Below are 23,820 nucleotides of genomic sequence, written 5' to 3'. Positions count from 1 at the left end.
AAATAAATATAGAAAGTAAGGTTTATGTGTTAGATATATAAATATGTAGCAATCAGGTGGTATGTATGTAAAATAACAAAGTTATCACGCAGACAACTCAACCAAGCTTATTTCTATTTTAATTTCTATATTTAGGAATCACGTCATTTTTTAATGTGATATGAAAGATTTAGGTGGTGTAAATGTTAAAAATAAATTTTAGGTGCTAGATATGTAAATACAAAAGAATTGAAAGATTTAGGTGGTGTAAATGTTAAAAATAAAGTTTAGAAGCTAGATATGTAAATACAAAAGAATTGATACTTATGTATGTAAATGACCCATACATAAATAAATAAATATATAGAAACTATATAAATTCAAATATTTTAAAGAGCCATTTACAAACATACCACCCAATTCCCGTCTATTTACATATTGAACACCTAATCTTCACTTTTTATATTAATAACCCACAAATTTTTCACATCACATCAAAAATATCATAATTATATGTATTTAAATGGCCCATAAATATATAAATATGAACTATATAACTTCAAATATGTTTGAAGAGCCACTTAACCTCCCAATTCCTATCTATTTACATACTTACCACCTTATACTAATAACAGAAAAAACTTTAACATCACACAAAAAATCAACCATTTCAACTTTCAACACATGAAATATACCTTTTCATGCATACATAGGATGGGTGTATGTAAAAAATGAAATTTAAGATAAATACATAAGGATTGGTATGCATAAGGAACATATTCTCTTACTCTCAAAATGCCTTCTTTCGCCCCACTAGTCTGCACAGCTTCAACATGTTCCAACAGACATTAGAAGCCTTTAATATATCTCATTACCTCCACTCATGAGGCAAATGAAAGAAATAGTTATCATATAATGCATCAAAAGGCTAAACCCTGAACAATACCCTCCTTCCTCCATGACTGACCAAACACAACATAAGTCCCCCCTCTCCCCCTTCCTTCCATTGTTCATTCTTTAATGCAACTTTATTATTGTTTTTCTATAGGTTCTTATAAGCTTATTTCTATTTTTATCTAACTTTTATGATAATTAGGGAGTAAGTTTTAATTAAGCATGCTTTCTTGCAAGAAATTGTAATGATAAGAATACTTATGGGTTTTGTTGAGGGTCAAATTAGAGTTGATTATTTTTAGGTGTGATAACAAATCATGGTATATTATGGAATAATATAAGTTTGTTAAGTTAAGTAAGTTTTAATTAAGCATGCTTTCTTGCAAAAAAAATTGTAATGATAACAATACTTATGGGTTTTGTTAAGGGTCAAATTAGAGTTGATTATTTTTAGGTGTGATAACAAATCATGGTATATTATGGAATAATATAAGTTTGTTAAGTTATGCTTAATTTATCAAACAATATAGTTTATATCTTTATTTGTGTAATTGTTAACATTCAAGAGCTTAGTCTGTGTATGACTTACAACCTAATAATAGTTGAACCTCTACTATATTTGATTTTTAGTTTTTTATAGGTTTGTCAATCATACCCTTAGAATTATGTTACTTACTTGTTTGTAGGTGTCTTTGTTGCTCATAATAAATATTATGAATTGTTTTGCATTGATTTATTGTTGCATAGATTTCAGTTTACCAATATGATTCTTATCTAGTTTACATGTGCAGACTTCTGGTTTAGATTTAGTTCATACAATTTATTTTTGTATATGGTTACTGTTGAACATGTTAATAATATCCCTAACAGTAACTTGTGATATGGGACACATGCATAATAGTATAATAATATTTTTAGTGGTGTTGCGCTTTTGTTTATGGCTAGCCGGATTGAGGGATCCTAAGAAAAAAGATTAAATTTTTATGGATTTGGTGACAACCTTTTTGTTTTAGGTTTTTTCATAGAAAATTGAGAACACACATGCACAAATGCATTCATGCACACACACGCGCGCGCGTGCACACACACGCATGTGCTCACACACACACAATTGCATATTTAGTTATTATAAAATAGAAACAAATGACTTATGAGTAGATATGTACATATAAATATGATATTATGACATATAAATATTTGCATAAAAAATTGTGGTTTCAAGTCAAGTATATTCATGATCATAAGTATATTTAAAATATGGACTATTTAGGCTTCTGACTTGCCTTCACTATGCAATATCACTATAGTTGAAGGCATTGATTATTCTGATAGTATGTGTAGTATGTATTCCATTTTTCTTATTCATACTAGATGCTTCAATTATTAGTGATTATTTGTTGAGTATATTTTATCAAACTAATACATTGATATTTTTATTGCTAGTTGCACTAGCATGATTAGAGGATCATAACCACTGGAGCAGATTATTTCATCTTAGACTACTTTTGGTATTTTCAATTTATATATTAGTCATTGTATTTTATTTGCAAATTTGGTAGTTTGATAACTCATCTTGGCACACTAGTCCCTTTTAGTTAGTTTTCACTTCTCTTTTAGTTATACCAATGATTGATTTTTATTTATGAAATAAAATTTAACATTCTAAATTATTTTCTTATTCATATTGTAATATATCAATTTATTTTTTAGTACAAAACATATTATATACTTATTCATTATACCCTACATTTTTTAGGTGCATCATCATGTCGACGCATGTTTGAGAGTGGTATCTAAGCCTATACATTGTATTCAGTATCTCTTATCTTCTTAGGATTGTGTAAGTGATATGTTATTGTAATAAGATTAAGCTAAGAATTTAGTTCATTTTAATTTTGTGTAAATTGTAATTATTTAGAATGACTCTTAAGAGAAGATATTCTACAACCACTTGCACAACCGAAGGAATGAGAGCTACTGTAAAAGTTGTACCTATCTCTAAGAGTCCTAACTCCATTAGATAATGCCATTTTGATCCTGTTCAAATTGTCAAGACTACCAGTGCACCAACTCATAATATGATAACTTTGTTGGAGTTGGTGATAGATAGGGCTCAAAACGTGCCGAGCCAAGCTGAGTAAATCATTATTCAAACTTGTCTTGGTATAATTATAAGTTATTCATGTTTTACTTGAGCTTGTGTCAAACAATCATAGATTGTTCAAGCTTGATTTGTTTAACTTTTTCAATACTTAAACTTGATTTGTACTTGATTTATTTATGATAAGCAAACAATTATTTAAACAGATTTATAAACGACTTAAAAATTTAAACAAGAATCTAAATTTTTATATAAAAAATTTAATGAATACTTTTACAATTCTAATAGTAGCTACTAAATTGTCTATTATAAATGTTAAAATCTTTAAAATTTCTAATTAGCTACATAATTCTTTTTGATAGGGCTACACTAGTTTAAATTTTGTAAGTGGAAGAACTAAATTGATCCTAAAAGTTAGGGATGATCATTTACTTGATCATTTTAATAAGATAACAATAGCAATAAGGCAATCCACATTAATGTTGGTAATTTTAGTGTAATGATCATAAAAAATGAATTCATTATTACATTCAAGGTTATAATACTCTACAAAAAAATATTTTATGACACTCTCTCTTTAACAGTAAATATCTCATTCTAACTTATCATTCATTTCTTAATAAAATAAATAGATAGCTAATAATTAAACTAAATATATTATTGATATAATAATATTTTACTATTAAATCTATAATTAAATAAATTCTAACTAATTAAATTTTATTTGAATAATATATCATTTATATAAAAGAGTTATTATTGAGTTTTATATCGAGTATTTAACAAGTTATTTGTTGAACAGTAAATAAGTTTGTTCGTGAACATAAACAAACAAGTTTGACCATGTTCATGTCTAGTTCATTTATGCTTCGAGCTTTTAAAATTTATTTAAGCTTGTTTATTTACTAATTTGTACGAACATTATTGAGCCTTAATCGAGTTGAATTCAAGTTGTTCATTTACAACCCTAGCGTTAAAGAATATCACGCATGCATTAAAAGTAAGAATTATAGCCCAAAATTTGCAAGTAGTTTAGGCTATGCAACAACCAACACAACTAACATCATAAGCAACTCAACTTGTACCACCAATTTTGAACATAAAAACTCAAGCAAAGTAATAAGTAGTGCTCACTTATAAGAGTGCAATGGATCAATTAATGAATCAATTTCTAAAAATTTACCCCATACTTTCAACGACACAGTATACATAATTGAATCATATGATGGCTAGAAAATTGTTATGTGATAAGTGGCCAAGCACACAAGTATATGTGTCAAGTAATATGCAGTTTAAGAGTCCAATGAGGAAAGAAATACCAATAATTTCTAAAGAAAAATTTCTAGTTTACCAACTTGAAACACCTAGTTCAACATGATCATAACTAATAAAAGTCAAATCCTAAAAATGTAAATTATACCATAAAATAAAACAAGATCTTTGAAAAGTGGAAACAAAACTCTTAGTGTTCTTCAAGATAGATGAGGCTTATAGCTTTTATGACTTGGGTGTAGTGTGATTTTGTCATTTTCTAAGTGTTTCCTTACGTGATAGTTGTCAACCAGTGTTAATGTTTTCGATTTAAGCTTATGTCTAGGTTAGAAGAAGACTTATAACCCCATAAAGTTAAGTTTTATTTAACTCTATGACATTTCTCAGGATTCTTTTGATCCCTTATCTAATTTGTAAAGCCCTAATTAGAATATGTCAATTCTATTAGGTTTGTATGGTTAATCTAATTCTTCCACTATGCAATCGGTAGAAGTCATAGTTCATGATAAGTTTTAACGTTCCAATTAGCTAGATCAAGGGTAAACAAAGACTATACTTTTAACCAACAACTTGAATTCATGAAAATCATGATCAATTTTAAGGGAAAAACATGTGAGAAAAACACAAAAAAAAAACACTCTTGGAGAAAAGAAACCATAAAAGGCAATCCATTGAGTTGTTTCACTTTATAACCTACATCATAAATGCATGCAAAAGATTTAGCTACTCATGAAGAAAAGAAACCATAAATAAAAATCCATGGAAATCAATAGAAGCATTACAAAGTGAAACAACTTATAAACAAGTTTCTCCTCTCTTTTCAAAAATTAAACTCTCTTTCTCTCATACAAGATTCTCTCAAATTAAATAAAGAAAAACCACCTAGAAGCTTTCACCCTCAAAAAGGATGAACAAGGGCTTCTATGACACTCCAAAGACCTCTTCCTTGCAGCAAACCCTAGCCTCTAGCCTTTTCAAAAATATTTCCCTCCAGACAAAGTGGTATATTTGAAGAGGTGGGATCAAAAAGGTAAGAAAACTCTTTTTAAATTGAATTCTACATCAGGTGCGGGTGTGGCTAGTTTGGGTGTGGGATCGCTGCACCAATACGAACGGGGCACGGTCGCACTGCTAGGTGGGCACAAGTGTGCCATTCCTAGGGTTATAAGCAGTGTGGGCACAATGAGGGGCCCTTGGGAATTGGTGCAAGTGTGTTGTATTTTGGATGCGAGAGCATTGAACTCTCTATCACGTACATCACATACATTGGAAGAGATGGGATCCGACACAGGTGCACTCTGAGCCGACACGGGTGCACTCTAAGTCAGTGTGGGCGCGCTTCTTTGAATGCAATAACACAGGTGTGGTCCTCTCTGGCACTCAAGTGGGCTTGCCTAAAAATAATTCTTTTGCTTTAAATGCCCTTCTCTCTACTTCCAAAGTCTTAAATCCTGTGAACTGAACAAATTGATAATAATACCTTTCTTAAGTGTCATAATATCAAAAAACATGCAATAAAATGGATAAAACTATGGGTAATTTATCACTAATTTCATTCACATCATCAAATGCATGGCTTCATGATGCTAAGAAGATAATTTAAGAAAGAAAGTGCCATAAAAATTATGACATTAACATTTCTACATTTCAATTATATGAAGGAGTTGATGATTGGTTGAATGGTCATTCTTGCAATACCTTTAAATCTAGCATAATATCCTTGGAATGTATTTTGAGATACATATTTTTTATTAGTATTTCCTTGTGGTATACATTACCAAACTAATGATTGATTTAAGAAAACCAGAGCAATGGTTAGAGCTTATTTGTTAGTATGAGACTCATATTGATAGGATCTCTAGATTTATTCTTAATATAGGCTAGCACGCATACTCGAGCACATATCATTTGCTCTTTGGCATATGAGAAGATTTCAAGAGGTGTTTGTTTGTTATTCAATATACTACTTATATAGAGTTGGTAGACTTATTGCATATAAGGAAAATGGATGTGTGAAACAAAGGAACATAGATGCTTAAGTTTAAATAGGAATAAAAGGAAAAAGATGAAGGGGATAAGTTGAAGAACAATTACCCCTACCATGGAAATAAGATTAAGGATAAGCTTAGGCAAAAAGATGAGGGAGATAAGTTGAAGAACAATTGTCATTACTCCTACCATGGTAAGTAACTTGTAAAAAGACGTCAATTTTTTTTTTTTTTTTCAATTTTAGCACTTTATCCTATAGTATGAACACTTAATAGGATTTGTAACTATAAGTTTGTACCACTTGGGCCTTAAAAAAGTTGATTTAAAAATATTAGTGGGCCACGACTTGGAATACTCGAGATGCTTGTCCATATCAAATGGAAATATGTAACAATGATTTGGTATATGAAATGATAAACCATCTTCATTAATTTGAGAATTATTTTCAAGATGTTTTACCACTAAAATCTAAAAAAGTGAACTCTATAAAGTGTGCCTTCACAAGTGATTTCATAAAATTTTCTATAATTTTGAATTTGTCCATGCAGGATCGAGATTGATCGTATTCAGATATAAACAATATTAGAAAATCAAATTGTAAGGAACTTAAATTCATTTAAAAGTAATTTCAATATGGGTTGGTGTTCTAAGAAAAAATATTTTATTTTAAACTCTTGTGATTAGTGTGTGTCATCTAAAATGTCATTATTCCTTTAAGGTTTGAATAGTGACTTGATAACACCACTTATATTAGTTATTTTTATTTAAATAAATGTTAATAATCTTCCACATTCTAAGCTTTTACAAGTTTTAAATAGCTTCTTAAGTCTTCAAATGATAAAAACATAAAGTATAAGCTTAATAAAAAACAAAATTTGAGAAGCAATAGTGTTTGACTTCAAGTTTATGAAAATAAAAATGCATCTCATTCTTTATACAAAATTAACACTGGATCCGTTTGTGAAGCGAACTTTTAAAGATTTTTTTTCAAGAAACCAAAAAGATTGCATTCCACTCAGCAAAATTTGCTTTCAGGACTCTAATGGGAGTCTTACAATCACCAAATCTCTGAATCTTTAAAGAAAACTTAGATTATTATTGTTTTCATATTAAGATCAAACATGAACGAAATTGAACTCAATTAAACTTCAAATCTCAAACATCAACTTTCATTCAATCCAACTAAAAATAATTAAAATCCAAAGCTTATACCCATCTTGGACTATGCAGGTTCTCTAGGATGAAATAACATATTGTTATTGATGAAGGCACCTCAAACCACCTAATATCAAAAAAGATCTACTATGGTAATAGTGGAGAGCGCTTTCTATCTAGTTGGTTAATAGTCTAAGGAAACTAATGAATTTGAGATGATGGAAATCCATGGGCATTTTGACAAAGAACATCATTCCCAAATTTAGGTTAGTCCGCCTATTTAACCTCCTTATAAGGTCTAGATCTTCCTTTAGGGTTAGACATTCCACTTCCATCTAAGACTCTTTTCAACATTCAAATCAACCTTCAACTCAAACTTTATACCAACCTTGAAATCGACCTTCAAACTTCAAGCCAAATCAATTCAAACTAAATAAACTCAAATCAAAACCCTTCAACTCAAATCAAACCCTTGAACTCGAATGAAACCTTTCAATTCAAATCAAATATTTTGAAATCAACTCAATCCTTTCAAATCTTATCTATTAAATTAAACCTATTTCTTTCAATAATTTTTCAATCTCAATCTCAGGGTATACATTCTTCCTAGAGTTTGTTAATTCCTTTTTTGGCACTTTTATGAAAAATCATCATTATAGCGTAATTCCCAACCTTTGATTTCCAAGAAAATTTTTCAAACTCCAAAGCTCTCTCATTTAAAAATTTCTTCAAATCTTCAATCTTTTTATTTAAAAACACTAACCTTGAAATTCTGCATGATATATACAAACACTTAAATCATGAGTTTTCTCAGGAGTCAGTTCATGGGGATATAATTAACTATGATGGATTTCCTTTGTAGGGATGCTCGACCACAAAACCACAAAACAATTAAATCTTATATTACACCCGTAAGATATGAAAAAAATCTTTGGTATCACGAACCGATAAATCTTAATGATTTGTATTATTGAAATGATTATAATCATTTAAAAGTAATATATCTATCTTTTAGAGTAGTAGATTATTCTTCAGATGATGTATCCAATTAATTAGATATAAATCTTTCAAGATATGTGGTGTACATGTCAACATCATAACAAACAAATAAAAAAAGTTTCCATCAATATTTAAGGAGGACTGCACATGTCATTACTATTGCAATAGTGACCTCTGACTATCTAGTTGGGTAATAGTCTAAAGATAACAATGAACCAAAATAATAAAATATTATGAGTATCTTGATTGGAAATATCATGCCCAATTTTAGATTAGTTGACCAATTTAGTTTCCTTATAAATCTATATTTACCTTAGGATTAGGCTTTCAACTTCTTTATAAAATTTTTTCCAACTAATCTTTTCCCTTTAGTTTAATCATTCAAATAAAACCTTTCAAATCAAACTTTTCAACAAAACTTTTTTGAACTAAACCTTTCTAATCAAACTTTTCAACTCAACCTTCTCAAATTAAATCTTTCAAATAAAACTTTTTATCTCAAAACTTTTAAATTAGACCTTTTAAGTAAAACTTCAAATATAACAACAAACCATTCCATTCCAAATTTTTTTTCACCTCATACTAGTTCTTCCAAACTTAACTCCTTCAATGACTTTCTCAATTCCAAATTCCCAAGGAATATCTTCTTTTCAGAGTTGGTTATCCTTTTTCTAAGCCTTTCCATTCAACATCATTATTAGACTATAGGTCCCAACCTTTTGAATATTAAAATACTAATCTTTGAAACATCCAATCTTAAAATCCTAAACAATATATGCCAATACTTTATTCAAGAGTTTTCTTGAGGGTTTACAACTCTTAGGGTGTAATTAGCTATGAGAGTTTGCCCTTGTAGGGATACCAAACCCCAAAATTAAAATAAACCCTATCATAAACCCATGAGGTAAGAGTAAAATCTCTTATTGCAGGCTCTTAAATATTAAATACTTTTGTCATCTGAAGGACTAAATTTATTTTAAGGTAATATTTATGCTTCTCGGGGTGATATATCTTCAAGATGTATCTAATCATTTAGATATTCTGTGAAGGATGCCTTTGAAAAAATACTAATAAAACTTATCAAGTTCTCATTTATATTTTCATAAGTGATGGTGTGACCAAGTTCATACTCTACAATGGAACCCCATCTTTAAAAGGCATTAGATCAAAAGCATAACTAATCTGGATGGAAAAAAGCTTAGCACCTTATTTAGGGATGCACTTATAAGAAGGATTATTTTGTTAGAATGGTGATAACAACTTTCTTCCATTTACTTTCATGACACTCACGTTGCCTCTTGACTTTCTCTCCCTTGGACACTTCTTCCTAAAGATCAATTAGTGCAAATTTTTTAAGGTGAGGAGCCTCACCTTGACTAGAATAATTAGAGGACTTTGATTTTTTATAGTGGGAAAAAAGGTTGGTGAAGAGTAGAAAGCAAAAAATTTCTTAAGAGTTGATGTGATAGGATAATTCACTATGGTGATAAACTCACAAAGATTGAAACCAAAGAAGAAAAGTCGGGAAGGGTTATTGGCACCATTGAATGAGTGAATGTATATAATAAAGTAAGTGTTGGTAATATCAAAATAGATGATAAAAAAATCCCACAAGAACATTAGTTGGAGGGGTAGTGCTTAGATTAATGATATTTGAACCCTTTCTTTCTCATACTACTTCGAAGGCCCACGTCAAATCCTTGCCCTTTTTTACTTTTAAGGCATTTGAGATACATCATTATAAAATTTTATTGAACTCAAGATCATCTAGAACATGATAAATATTTGGCTTGCTTTATAAGATAATATTAAAAAAAATCATAGGCCTCACCGCCAAAATAGCCACAAACAAAGGAATTAAAAGGGCTGTTAACTAACTAGAGAAGGCCTTTCTTTTTTTACTTCCAAAGTAATAAACTATTTGACTAATAAACTCTTAAATAAATGGAGGCCAAGTACTCATCCGCACTAATAGGTGGGATTCAAAATTCTCATTGATAAATTTTGACGGTCTTACTTGATCAATCGTTTCATTTTTTACTTCAAAAAAAATAGGCTTTGACTTCAAATCCCCAAACTTGTCCCCTAAATAGCTCATTACTATAAAAATGGAAGAAAATAAAATCTATCCACCATTAAATGCATTATAAGAGAAGATATAGAAAAAATGTAATACTACAAGTAATCTTCTTCTCACTATCATAAAATAATAATAATAATAATACTAGTAAAGAAATACACATAATCTGATGTGGAGTAAGTCTACATAAATTAAGGATATCATCTAAATTGCATAAAGTAACAGTAAGAGTTGTAAACCTTACTTCAATTGATCTAAATAAAAATAAAATTCATCATAAAAAAAATGTGTTAGAATGCTCACCTTCTTTTGAAACTTCCATCACGAAGTTTGCATCATTGAGTAATAATCCAAATGTTTGAGCATCAATGAAAGCATGGAGTTTGAGTGTTTTAAATCTTCACAAAAGCCTGAGAGAATTTCTTCAATACAATAACCATGGTAGAGGGAAATGAATAAAAGGTTGAGGAGATGTGGATGCAAGAAGTAAGAAATAAGGAAAGAGAGTGTGGCGGAGAAAATGAGCACATAAAGGATTCTTAAAGGGGTTTGGTAGCTATTTATAGAAGGATAACAATGTTTTTGTATAAGCATAACATCTATCATAATTTATTCATCTTAAAACATTAATAATTTTTATTATTACTATAGAAATAACCTTAAAACTCTCATAGAATTAAAATAAATACCTTTGAATAAATGACCAACTAAAGGTGGCACATAAACAACATAACAACCCCACAAATTTTGATTACATAATAGGTTAATTTAAATGTTCATTAATTATGATCATCAAGGATGATCTCACCCATACTTGCCACTAAATAAAAAATTAGAAAAAGGGTAAAGCGATACTTATGAGAAATTGATTCTCCCTTCATAAGTTGCTACTAGATGAAATTTTTTTGAGCAAAAAATTGCTCAATTTAGATGACTCCAAAAACTTGCAAGTTATACATATTTAGCTCTCAAATATTGGATTTATTGTAGATAAAATTAATTATCTCATTAGAAATCAAGGTAGGAGAAGCCTCAATAAAAAAGCTTTTCTCTTTAGAAGGTAAGTCTCATTTTCCCTTTTTTAACAAAAGCCCCCATCACAATAAGTGAGTCCTTAAGGGTGTCTATGTGACTGTTCAAGCTAAGGAAGGCTTCATTTTGGAAATCTTAGCCATCATACCTTCCACTTGTTTGAATAAAGTAAGATCATGAAAGTTACTCAACCTCAGAGAAGTAGAACAATGAACCTTACTTTTTGTTTAGAACCAATTTAGGGAGTTCTTTTCCTTCTTTGATGTCAACATGAATGAACGGGTGGACTTTTTCTATAATTTAAGGAGTTGGGCTAGTATCGAGTTGTCCAAGAGTTCTCATTAACTATATGTCTATAATAGCCTTTAACCAAGGCTCATTCACTAAAATAATTAAGAAGAGAGTATTCCCTTCTTAAAAATCATTAAAAGGAACTTCCATGAGATGTAAATGAATATCTCTTAATCAAGGTTGAGTTCAGAAATCCAAATTTGTGATATTTATAGGATTTGATCTTGCAGAACTATATTATAAAGCCTTGCTTATAATACATTGAATCACTAAATCACTTTGTAATTGCAAAGACAAAATTAATCAATATATCCCCTTTAAAGGAGCAAATTGACAAACCATAACACCTACAATGACCGATTACTCAAGTTTCACAGAAGTCATAAAATCCTCCTATGATAAATTTTTCATCTTAAAATTTTTTCTCCAGAAATCATCAGTTCCTTTTATAAAGATAAAAATTATTTGAGTTAGATTAGTTGTTGGTCTAGTAAAGACATTGCTAACTCTAATATCAGTTCAGGGATACTCAATACTATTGCGATAATGATAACCAGAACCCTCATTGAAGGCACTTAAGCGATAGCTAAATTATGTTTTCCATTGCTTTGCTTGCTTCACCCTTAATCATCTCATCTTCCTTGCAACTGGCTGGCCAGATTTTATTTCTTTCTCCTACCTCAAATGAAGTTATTTGTACTTCTAAAGAATGCTTTAGAGTAACTTGTGGTTAAAAATATTCCCAAATTTCATGGTTGGGTGTTAGCCATTTCAAGTTAAAATTAAAAAAAAAATAGTAGGTTTGAAAGGAAAAGGAAGATGATGATGCATAAAGCTACACTTTAAATTAGAGGGGTTTGTTCAAATTTTTAGGCTACTAGAAGTAATGAGATAGCATCAATGAAATCAATGATATTATTAAAATGATAAATAAGCATTTTTTTAATAAAATAAGTCATTAATATAATGAAACCTCTTTCACTTCTCCTCATTGCTTAATTAAGGAAAATGTGCTATTTGATTTTTTATTTCTTTTAGATGGAACTTTTGAAAGATACAAAAAAATTAATGAAATAAATATATGCATAATCATATCAAGAGTATAAATAATCATATCAAGAGTATAATTCAATTAGGGCCAGGTGGCTCAAATCTAGCGAGCAAAATGTGAGAGTACGGACGAAGCATTTCACCATAATCTTCAGGACTTGTTAATTTTTTGCAGAATCATAAGTGCATGAGACCTTACTAGGCCTACTCACCCAAGTTCAAGGACTTTTCGTCCAATGACCAAATGCACTTGTTTAATTCTAAGGCTTACTTGTTCAATCACTAGGCATACTCTCTCAAGCTTAAGCATTTCTCGCTTAAGGCCAAAACCACTCAACAATGTTAGACTGGTTAATAAATTCATTAGAAGGTTGGGTGCTTCATCAAAATGATTGGTGACTTCATTGATAGATCAATAACAATGATTGACTAGCCGGTGACCTCTATGAATAACAAATTAAAACAATTATCCATATAGACTCAAGTAATTTATCATTATATAAAAGCTGTATTCTTTATATTTTTTAATTCAAGGATAGCTTTTTTTTTATTTAGAGCCATAATCCTATAAATAAATAATCAAAGGTTAACTAACTGACAAAGAGTTCATTTAGAGATGCTTGTAGCTAATAACTATCTCTAAGTTTCCCTCTTTGCAAATCATATCAAGAGTATAAATAATCATATCAAGAGTATAATTCAATTAGGGCCAGGTGGCTCAAATCTAGCGAGCAAAATGTGAGAGTACGGAGGAAGCATTTCACCATGCATACTCTCTCAAGCTTAAGCATTTCTCGCTTAAGGCCAAAACCACTCAACAATGTTAGACTGGTTAATAAATTCATTAGAAGGTTGGGTGCTTCATCAAAATGATTGGTGACTTCATTGATAGATCAATAACAATGATTGACTAGCCGGTGACCTCTATGAATAACAAATTAAAACAATTAACCATATAGACTCAAGTAATTTATCATGTATATAAAAGCTGTATTCTTTATATTTTTTTAATTCAAGGATAGCTTTTTTTTTATTTAAAGCCATAATCCTATAAATAAATAATCAAAGGTTAACTAACTGACAAAGAGTTCATTTAGAGATGCTTGTAGCTAATAACTATCTCTAAGTTTCCCTCTTTGCAATCTTTTTTCTTCTATGAATTGCACTTCATTTTCTATTCCATAAAGTAAAGACAATTTCTCCATTCTCTCTTTCAAAATTTCTTTTTTCTTCTTCTTTGATTTATTTCTCTCCATTTTCAATTCCATTAATTTTAAATACAACAAGGGCTTTTAAAAATCAAGTTGAATTTTTATCTCCATGATGCACAATCACATGTTTATGAATGATTTAGAGTAATAATTTGCTGTTTAGTTATGCAGAAAAATTAAAATAATATACTAAGAAACATCCAAATGAGCCCTATGGGGAGAAGATTAGGAGCCTGATTAAATGTAATTAAAATAATCCTACAACTGTTTGAATTTCCTTTAAGAAATTATAGTATAAATTAGGGCTATCAAGACGAATTCTTGTTCATGAACAGCTCGTGTTCGGCTCGTTAACTTCGTTCGATAAGTTAACGAGCCGAACACGAACAAAAATGTGTTTGTTCAAGTTCGGCTCGTTTTGGCTTGTCATCAAGTTTATATACATATATGAGTAGTATTTTAAAAAAATTTAATTGATTACAAGGCTACAAAGATTTATAATCAATTAAAATATTAATTAAAAAAATAGAATAAAAATTATTAAATTAGATTCAAATGATGTTTTAATATAAATATTAATTAAGACAATAGAATAAAAATTATTAAATTAGATTCAAATGATGTTTTAATATAAATGTTATAAATATTGCCCTAAGCCTTAACTTCTTATGGCTACGTGATTAGAGTTGTCAAAACGACTCTTTATTCGTGAACAGCTCGTGTTCGACTTTAGCCATGCTCAGCTCGTGTTCGGCTCGTTTATACTTCAAGCTAAATAAGTGCGTTCGTGTTCGGCTCGTTTATATTTTCGCTCGTGTTCGGCTCGTTTACACCCCTAGTATAAATTAATCAATCCAATATTTTATTACCCTTTTCTCAAAATAAATTTAAAATCCCGAAACACATCTTAATCAAATTTAAATCAAATCCTCCCCAAATTTAAGACAAACGGGACAAATTCTTTCAAAGAATCTAGATAATGCGAATTGCCTTGATATGAATAACTCAAACTTGTCTATTTGCAGAGAAAACAAGGATGAGTTAAAAAGGGTAACAAACAAGGATGATAAACAGCGTCGGAACCATGTTATTTGGAGGGTGCGCAATTAACGAATTTGAATTTATTAATAAGCAGTGAAATTTAATAAATTTTTTTTTGTACTTTAGAGAACTTAATAATTTGCCCCTCTCGGTACATATTTTGCCCAATACAACAACTACGAAGCCGTAATCCACTACGTGAGGTGGGGTCAGCTACATGAATCGTTTTTCTCCATTACGTCCTATTTAGTGACATATTTTCAGTTAATTCTAGTAAATTAAGATCATTTTTTATACAAAAAACCCAAGTCTTCCTAGGCCCACCTCTGCCTTTCTTAACAAAAGTCGAATCTAAAAATATCTACTCTCCTAATCGGATCATCAGATGGTCAACGTTTAATGTGACCAAACCATCTAAGACGACCTTCTCTAATTTCGCCCAATGCTTAATAAAAAAAGATAAACTTTTGAGGGATTTAGCCACCCTCAAAAATAAAGTATTTCATCCTAATGACAGGGAGACTTAGATTCCACAACAACATGTTGTGCCGCAAATAAAAATAATTTCATAAAATTATTTGAATAGTAAGCACCATAAATTTCCAATAAATAATTAAAAAAATTGATTATAAAACTTATCCTATTATAATAACATATACTAATTTTAATTAACATATTAATTGATAATAAAAGTTCATAAAAACAGAAACCATTTATACTGCCCATTTAAGAAAAACATTTCATTTTTACAAATCTATCCTGCCCACAAATGGCATTTATTTTGATATAAAAGCTTCATATAAACGAATCTGTAATGCTGCACTATTCTCAAAATAAATCTAATAACGTTCAAACCCACCCACATATAATCTGGATCAAGCGGCATAAAATACAGATGCAGTTAAAAACAAAACATGGAAACATTCTGACAATGTAATGTTGCATGAAAGTGAAGTGCCAGATCAAAATCTAAAATCCAATATCATGCTATTCAGCCATAAGCGCAACATATAGCCTGGATAGAAACCGATTTCAAGCATCCATATATAGATTAACAACAATATAAAGTTGCTGCAGCAGCACAGCCAAAGTGCACTTTTCATATCCAGTAATTTACAGATAACAATCAAAGCTATAATCATTAATTTGTTATACAGAGAAGAAGATACGAGATTTTACATCTGTGTTAAGATAATCTAAGATTAATGAGCAGTGCTGATGGCAGTGACAGTTGAAACCATGGATTCCACACCACAAAGGTTGCGACCTTTGCAGATTTTATAGTAGCCATGATCGCCCCAGTTCTCACCCCAAGAGTTCTTTATGATCCAATATGGTTTTTCCTTGAAGCGGATTGGAGCGTAGCCGGCAGATCCATAGCCCACAAGAAGAACACCGTGATTTTGATTCTTACCGCATATGTAGGGGCACGAAATGCCGTGGATGTATGTTTGCATGAAGACGGCGTTGATGCCCACTGAATGGTTCACGATAGCGGATTAGTGTCATGAAACAGCACAAAAATTAATAATAATAATAATATATTGTGTGTGTGTATTCATATAGACATGCATACATACATACATCTACATATATATATATATATATATAGTGAGAGAGAGAGAGAGAGAGAACTATAGCTTCTGAGCTATTAATGTTAGGGAGATGGAAAATTTTAGGCATTTGGAGTGGAATGAAGATCGTTGACAGAACATTATGCCACATAGGGCTCTAATGAGCTCTCAAATCTAGCACTACCACACTTGTGCAAACTTTGAACTCTCCATTCTTTTGATAATCTTCTCACACACTCTCAAGAGAACAAAGATGGAGAGACGTGAACCCAATTATCTCACTAATTTGTGGATTTGATGAGGACTACTGAATGAGTACTGATGTCTTAACGTTTTTACAGGCTAGAGACGAGATCTATCTACATTTTTATACAAGTTCCCTACAACAATAGAGCCATTTACCTCTACAACAGTCATAGAAAACTCTACAGTCAATAAGCAAAATATAAAATTTATAATCTTCCATAAGCTTCAATAACACTTCTTAAAGCCCTGGAGAATAGAGAACCTCATATTGGCTTAGGTCAAAAGAGGCCTATACATACTGCAGAACATTTTACTTCTCGAGAGTCTCATGCTCTTGCAGTGCATGAGCTATATTTTGAAAAAAAAATAAATAAAGAAAAAATTATTACATGAATATTTAATTGATGATGTAACAGATATATTGTTGGTTTTCAGTAGGATAATTTCATTAACCTTTACTAATGTCTAACGGTTTTACCTACTATTATTTTATTATCATCTGCTTCAACTACAATCCATAATAATTTAAACTAAAAAATTATCATTTAAAATCATAGCATCTGATGAACCATGTTGAAAAAAGAAATTATTTCTAGATCATATATACAATTTTAGATATGTATGAATAGATTGCTTCAAATGAGTTTTGAATGGTGAACTCAATTGATCTTTCAAACTTGCAAGTGTTCAGCAGCTAGCAGTGCTTCATTTATGAATGGCTTCTTACTACACGTTTCATCCATTCATGCTCACGAACTCATTCAAAGGAAGCATTACCCATCTAAAGTTCGCTATGACGTGTTAAATTATTAAGAAAATATATACTTTCTAAACCCAAAAGGCTAGCACCATAAAACGTACTGACTCAGGCAGCAATTAATAAGAGTGGCAAAACCACTATAGTCACAACACTAACATTGGCAGACAGCAATGCATAATATCAACTGCACGATACAAATAAAAATAAATGCAGTAGTTTAATGTTTAGCCACATTTGTAGAATATATAAAATGAAGCACTAAAATAACTACTAAACATAACTCTAATTGAGAAAATTTTAGCAAGGGAAGCATGAATCAACTTTTCCAACTAATGGGTAGGGGTGATATGCAGATAAGTTCATGTAAATCAACCTTTAACTAGAAATGGAATATTAGGAGTTTGAGTTGATTCGAGTTCAGTAGAAATTCATCAAATTTAAGTAGAGTTTAGAAATGACTTGATAAAGGTATGTTTCACTTGCCAATTAAGATTATAATCTATATATATGTTAACAATCTTTATTTAAAGCTGTATGATGAAATATAATATACATGCATACATGCATGTTATATATATATAATGGGTTATTTAATATGAATATATGTATAGTTAAGTATGTTATATATATATATATAATGGGTTATTTAATATGAATATATGTATATTTAAGCGCATAGAGTGCTAAAACACATGCTCATGTGTATAAATCATATATCCAGTCAACTTCAAGTTGAATAGAGCAAATTCGAAAATGACACCTTCAAGTTGGAACAAATGGATTTCAATTTCGAGCTTGTTAAAATTTGAGTGAGTTTTAATGTTTAGACATGACTATCAACCCTAGTAATGAACTAAATGAATTGTAAAGCAAGTATCACAACATTGCTTAGTTTAAGTTTTTATACAAACCTGCAAGAGGGCCATGGCTAACAAGATTTGCTGCAATTTGATCTTCATCAACAGACACAACACTGTAATTAGAAATAGAAGCTGTAATTTTGGCATTGTTAAATTTGCAGCCTCCACGATCATTTCCAGAATATGGGTAGTCTTTCTCAGTCTCAAGTCCACCAGACTTTAGCAAATACTCAAAGGCAGTGGTCATCAACCCACCATTGCATCCTGAATCACATGAATCTGGTTCTGACTCATCACACTGTAAAGGATCGATAAAAGTAGAGAAAATAAATTAGCTGGGTCAAGAGAACAACCATCATGTTTCACCAAAATCAACAATTGAGTTTAAAATCTTAAAGCACATGGACAACAATAATGATCATCTTTAAAGCATATATAAGCTCATGAACTAAAGCCAACCCAAAGAGCTTCTTGGCTTAATATTGGTTAATATTGAAAAATAAATGTGAGCTGGAGTAGCTATCTTACACATTTATAAAGTCAATAAAGTTTGAAAAATATATTTCTATATAGAATAAGCATGAGTTGATATATTACATATTTATTACCAAAAAAATTGCTACTAGATGGTCAGCACAAACAATAATACTGAAAATGCAAACCCGTGCAATGTAAAGATCAAAGATCCTACAAAAAAAATGAGCCTTCAAAGACAACTACAAATTAAAGACCCACAAAGCCTGAATAAATTAATACTATTGGCATTTTAAAAATAGTAAAAAAAACGCCAAAACATAAATATGTATTGAACCAAAAGTTACATAATAACATTTTAACAAAAAAACAGCAAAAAAGTAATTCTGAAAGTTGAATAAATTCATTAACACCCAAAATTATGCTTTTATCCATCCATTTAAGGAAAACAATTATCAGCGCAGGGGTTGCATAAAACATGTAATCAAAAGTAGATCTGAACTCATGAAATAAAACTAACCAAAAAGCACTTAAGGTAACTATATTGAACATCTAACATTCAGTTTGTTTATAATTTAGCTATTTCTGCCAAGTCGCTAGACTTTCCAGACAGTTGAAACACTCCAGTGAGATAATTACTGAGTTCTTTTTTGTTATAAGATTTTGTGAATGTTCTACTTATGAAACAGAAGTAAAATTATTGCATCAATATAAATGAAAACACCCCAATAGAGGTCTTGAATTTTGAAAACCAGAAGTTGTGCTCAAAATAATCTTTTTTTAGTCCAGTTCCATTTATTTCTGCTTTTAGAAATTGAGAAATTTTAAACCATAAACAATAGCAGAAAAGTTTAAACATTTAAAAATGTCAATAGCATCTATTTTAGCACATAAAGATGTAAAGCAACACTCCAAGATAGTACAGCAGGAAGAGGAGCCAATACTACTGATGCCGGGAGCAACTGCATGTTTTGAAAAATCAATAAGCAGATGGCTTCTACACGAGACAGTTTGAGTACAAATCTTATAAGCCCATCCCCGCAAAAAGGAAAAAAAGGGGGGAAAAAACAACCAGCATGCATGATAGCACAGAAACTGAAAACCCATGTAGAGTTAGAGTTTAAGATCTTAACGAAGGGACGAAGCTTTCAAATTAAATGCAAAAGACTACACCAAATTAACAAAATGGCACCATTTGCATGAAAGGGAACAGGAAGGCAATAACAGAAAAACATAAAATGAGTATTGATCATAAAATCAATTTCTTATAAAGAAATAGAGTTTGTCTCATAAAGTTGCGTTTGCATAAAAGTTTAAGGAATTGTTTAGCGGTTCATTATTTTACTTTCTAAGAGAAATGCAAGAATACTTACTACCAGGACACTCACAGTTTAGCTTTCTTTGTATTTTGATTTTGAACTGAAAGATTGGAGGGAGATCTTAGAGTTAGAATATAATATTTTGGCAAAAATTTGAGTTGGTTTCAATTAAACTAGAGAGATACTTTTTTTCAACATTTAGTATGAGCAAAACTAATGAAAATTCATCACCTAATTAGACGAGAAGACCAGGATATTCATTCCAAAAAAAGAAAATGAGACAATGATCTTTGAACAAGTTCATAACCAACCCAAGATTCAAAAGTAATCTAAGAAAAAATAAACTACAAAAACAGGTAACAACGTTTCCATAAGTTTGCATACTGACAAAACAAAATCAGTGTAATAACTGATAGTGAAAAGTTCAGTACTTATTTAAAAAGTTCATAATTTAAAGATGTAATTACCAAGGAGAGAGAACATCGCAGAAAGTGAAAAAAAGAGAGAACACTTTACCATAATCCTTCTTAGAATGAAAGATTCATGTAGCATATAGAAGAAGACTAAGGAAATCTTCTGACATCAACCCATTTTTTTGGCAAAGAATTCTACGCACACAACAAGAAGAATGTCATCACACAAATAAATGACCACAAACTAGAAAAACTGAGTTGTTTGGTTGCTGGAAAAGGAATGTTGTGCCAAAGTGATGTATTATATTTTAAATATTTTATTATTATTTGGTTTTATATAAAATAAACGCTAGACTAATACCGGAGTTAAACTAAACTACAACGGAAACACAACAATTATTTCTGAATTCCAAATATATTACCAACACGATATGGGAAAACAGGAAATAGAAGGAAAACAAACATGACAACATAAATAATAAAAGAAGTCCGTGGAGACGAGGACGGAGGCTGCTAGACGGCGGTTGGTGGCGGAGGAAAGAAGGTTGTGGCTTTAGGGAGGTGGCATGAAGGATAGACAGCCGTTGGAACAATAAGACAACTTAGGGCGGCAATCAAAACAGCATTCCGCTGCTGTTTGGGGTGTTGGACAGCAAGCAAACAGCAAAACGAATGTGTTGTGTGCTGCAACAACGAAGTTGGAGGGCTGGGACAGTGAGGGTAGCAAGGAAGGAGGATAAGGCAATAGGGGCGGCTAGAACCGTAGAAAACAATAGATCTTTGCTGTTCTGGGCGGTGGCAGCAAGGGGGGGCAATGATAACAACATCGTACTGCAGCTGAAAAGGTGTAGGAACATTATCAGAGGTCGGATTGGCGGCTGCAGTGAAGGCCGGAGAGGTGGGGCTGCTGTGGAAGAAGTAGGGCAACAACCGAAAGGATTGATGGGGAGATAAATATCTCGGCGGGGTTGAGCTAGATACGGAGCACCACCCGGACCCGTAGAGACGATCACCACTTTGGACAACGGACATCCGGAGCACTACCTTGGCGTCGGATACAACCCTCAAGAGGGAAAATACTAAGAAAAAACTGAATTGGAATTTCATAAAATAGGCCCTTTACCCTAGACACAAGAACTCTTATTTATAAAAGACTTGACTCTACTTTAGGAAACATTAAAATATGAAATGAATAATATCATATTTCAGAATTTAGGCAATACTTTTAAAATAGGGAAGGAAATAAGATAATAATTCAGATTTAATGCAAGGGGTTTAAAATTAGAAGGAGAATAAAATCAAATTTTGGTTTTTACAGAAAGGCTTATGAAGGCAAGGAAAGAAAAAAAAAGAAAGAAAAGGAGGGTAGGAAAAGGAAAGAAAAAGAAGTAGGAAGTGGGGGCGGTGTGGCCCCCCTCCATGGGAACCGACCGGTCCAACTGGGCTAAACCTGTGCCCGGTCAGCCTTCCCATGAGCCCCATATCATGAACAATATATTTTCTTGTCTGTTTTGAAGGGGAAAAAAATTTAAGTTGTTAAGGGTGATGGTGTCAAGCGGTGGTTGTTAGGGGGTGGGTGGGGGAACAACAGGCAGTGGAGGCGAAGATGACGAAAGGTTGGTGCAAGCGGGCGAGGGCTACTATGGGAGGTCAATAGTGGAGATTGTGACTGGCAGGTGCAGGTTAGTGCAGGTTACACAAAACGTTGTATTTGGAATTCAACCAAATCCATTGAATCCCAAATATATTGAAAGTAAACTAGAGATCGAATTACAAATAATTAGAATTTTACATTGCATACATTTTTCTTCTAACCAAACGCTTAAATTATTAAAAACCCTGCAAAAAAAATGCACTGCACTCCTTTTGTTGCCAACAAAACCACCCCTATGAAACCCGGTGAATGACCGCATCAAAAAGATAGTCAACATAAATATGACCTGAAAACATAACCCTATGGGAAGCAGAAACATAAAATCAACCGATTCATTCCGAGAGAATTCCAATCAGCCGTATAACAATAAATCTTCGTCAGTTCACCACCTTCGAAAACAAGCAATTATGTAAACAATACAAGTCAGGAGCTTTCAACACAAATGATTAAAAGAAAAAAAGAGCATAACTTTCGATCAAATTTATAATATAACATAATTTTGTAGAAATGCAAGGCGCACCCTTTTTTTTTACTAAAAATGACAGTCAAATTATTTGTTCGAAACAAAATCGTATTTCCATACATTTATAATCAAATGCTTTGACTTTTGATCACATGTTGTATCAAAAGCTCCTGAATGAAATTTTCAATCAAAATACAAACAGAAAGGAAAGAATATACCCAGAAAAAGGGGAATCGGTAAGTTTTTAATCACGAACCATATGATCGCAGTCAACCATTTGCTGCTCGCTAAGGCTAATTAATTTTCCAGTTGCCAGAAAATTCGCCCCTTCCACAGCTGCTGCCGCACTAAACGACCAGCAAGAGCCACAAGACCCCTAAAAATTCATTCGTGATAATCAAACTCAGTTTCAAAACATATAGATCACCCCTGGCAAAAGGCTTATTCAAAAACAAAAACCTGATCCTTCACGCCAGTGACGGCACCTTGATCCCTCCAGTCAAAATCAGTAGGGAGATCATTCGTCGGTAAAATCGGAGCCTCATGTATACTCCCTAGTAAGCGACGGTTCTGCCTGACTCCAAGATACTTCCGACGGAACTCCGCCGGCGTGAGATCAGAGAACTTCGTTATTCCATGAACAGCCGAAGGGTCCAGTTTCTGGTGCCTCAAGAGGAGGAGGAGGGGGAGGAAGAGGGGGCGAGTCATGGGATTATAGATTGGGGATTGGGGAATGGGAGGGCCACCATCGGTCACTCTGGTGAATTTATCATCTTGGTTGCGTGCTTGGTAGGTCGGTAGCTCCCTTTTAGAATTGATTAATCCTTGAGGGGGCCATCGACACTAATATAATGGAAATTTACATACATAGCACACAAGTCTCATTTATTTACATGTCTCACACTTAAACTTTCTTTTTTACGGTAGGAGGACGAGGCGAGTCATGGGATTATAGATTCGGGA

The 23,820-nt window shown here is 31.7% G+C and overlaps 1 protein-coding gene across 1 annotated transcript; it reads right to left on the bottom strand.

Moving 5' to 3' along the window:
* Positions 1-16,058: 16,058 nt before the first annotated feature.
* LOC110021884 (cysteine proteinase 1-like) lies at positions 16,059-23,565 on the bottom strand. Its single transcript, XM_020720588.1, has 4 exons — positions 23,317-23,565; positions 23,114-23,233; positions 18,586-18,832; positions 16,059-16,571 (listed from the first exon to the last, which is right to left on the bottom strand). The coding sequence occupies exons 1-4, from the start codon at positions 23,563-23,565 to the stop codon at positions 16,297-16,299; spliced, it is 891 nt and encodes a 296-aa protein (XP_020576247.1). The 3' UTR covers positions 16,059-16,296.
* Positions 23,566-23,820: the final 255 nt, after the last annotated feature.

The sequence above is a fragment of the Phalaenopsis equestris genome, unplaced genomic scaffold, assembly GCF_001263595.1.
Source record: "Phalaenopsis equestris unplaced genomic scaffold, ASM126359v1 Scaffold000151, whole genome shotgun sequence".
In the NCBI taxonomy this organism is placed as follows: Eukaryota; Viridiplantae; Streptophyta; class Magnoliopsida; order Asparagales; family Orchidaceae; genus Phalaenopsis; species Phalaenopsis equestris.
Note: the sequence above shows the minus strand (reverse complement) of the source record. Positions and strands in the feature narration are given on the sequence as shown.

Coding starts and splice junctions, on each gene's coding strand:
- LOC110021884 (XM_020720588.1), bottom strand. CDS start 23,565: ATGACTCGCCCCCTCTTCCTCCCCCTCCTCCTCCTCTTGAGGCACCAG. Junction 18,833..23,113: donor TGGTTGACTGCGATCATATG/GTTCGTGATTAA, acceptor GATCCTTTACAG/TGTGATGAGTCAGAACCAGA. Junction 16,572..18,585: donor TAGCCATGGCCCTCTTGCAG/GTTTGTATAAAA, acceptor TGAACCATTCAG/TGGGCATCAACGCCGTCTTC.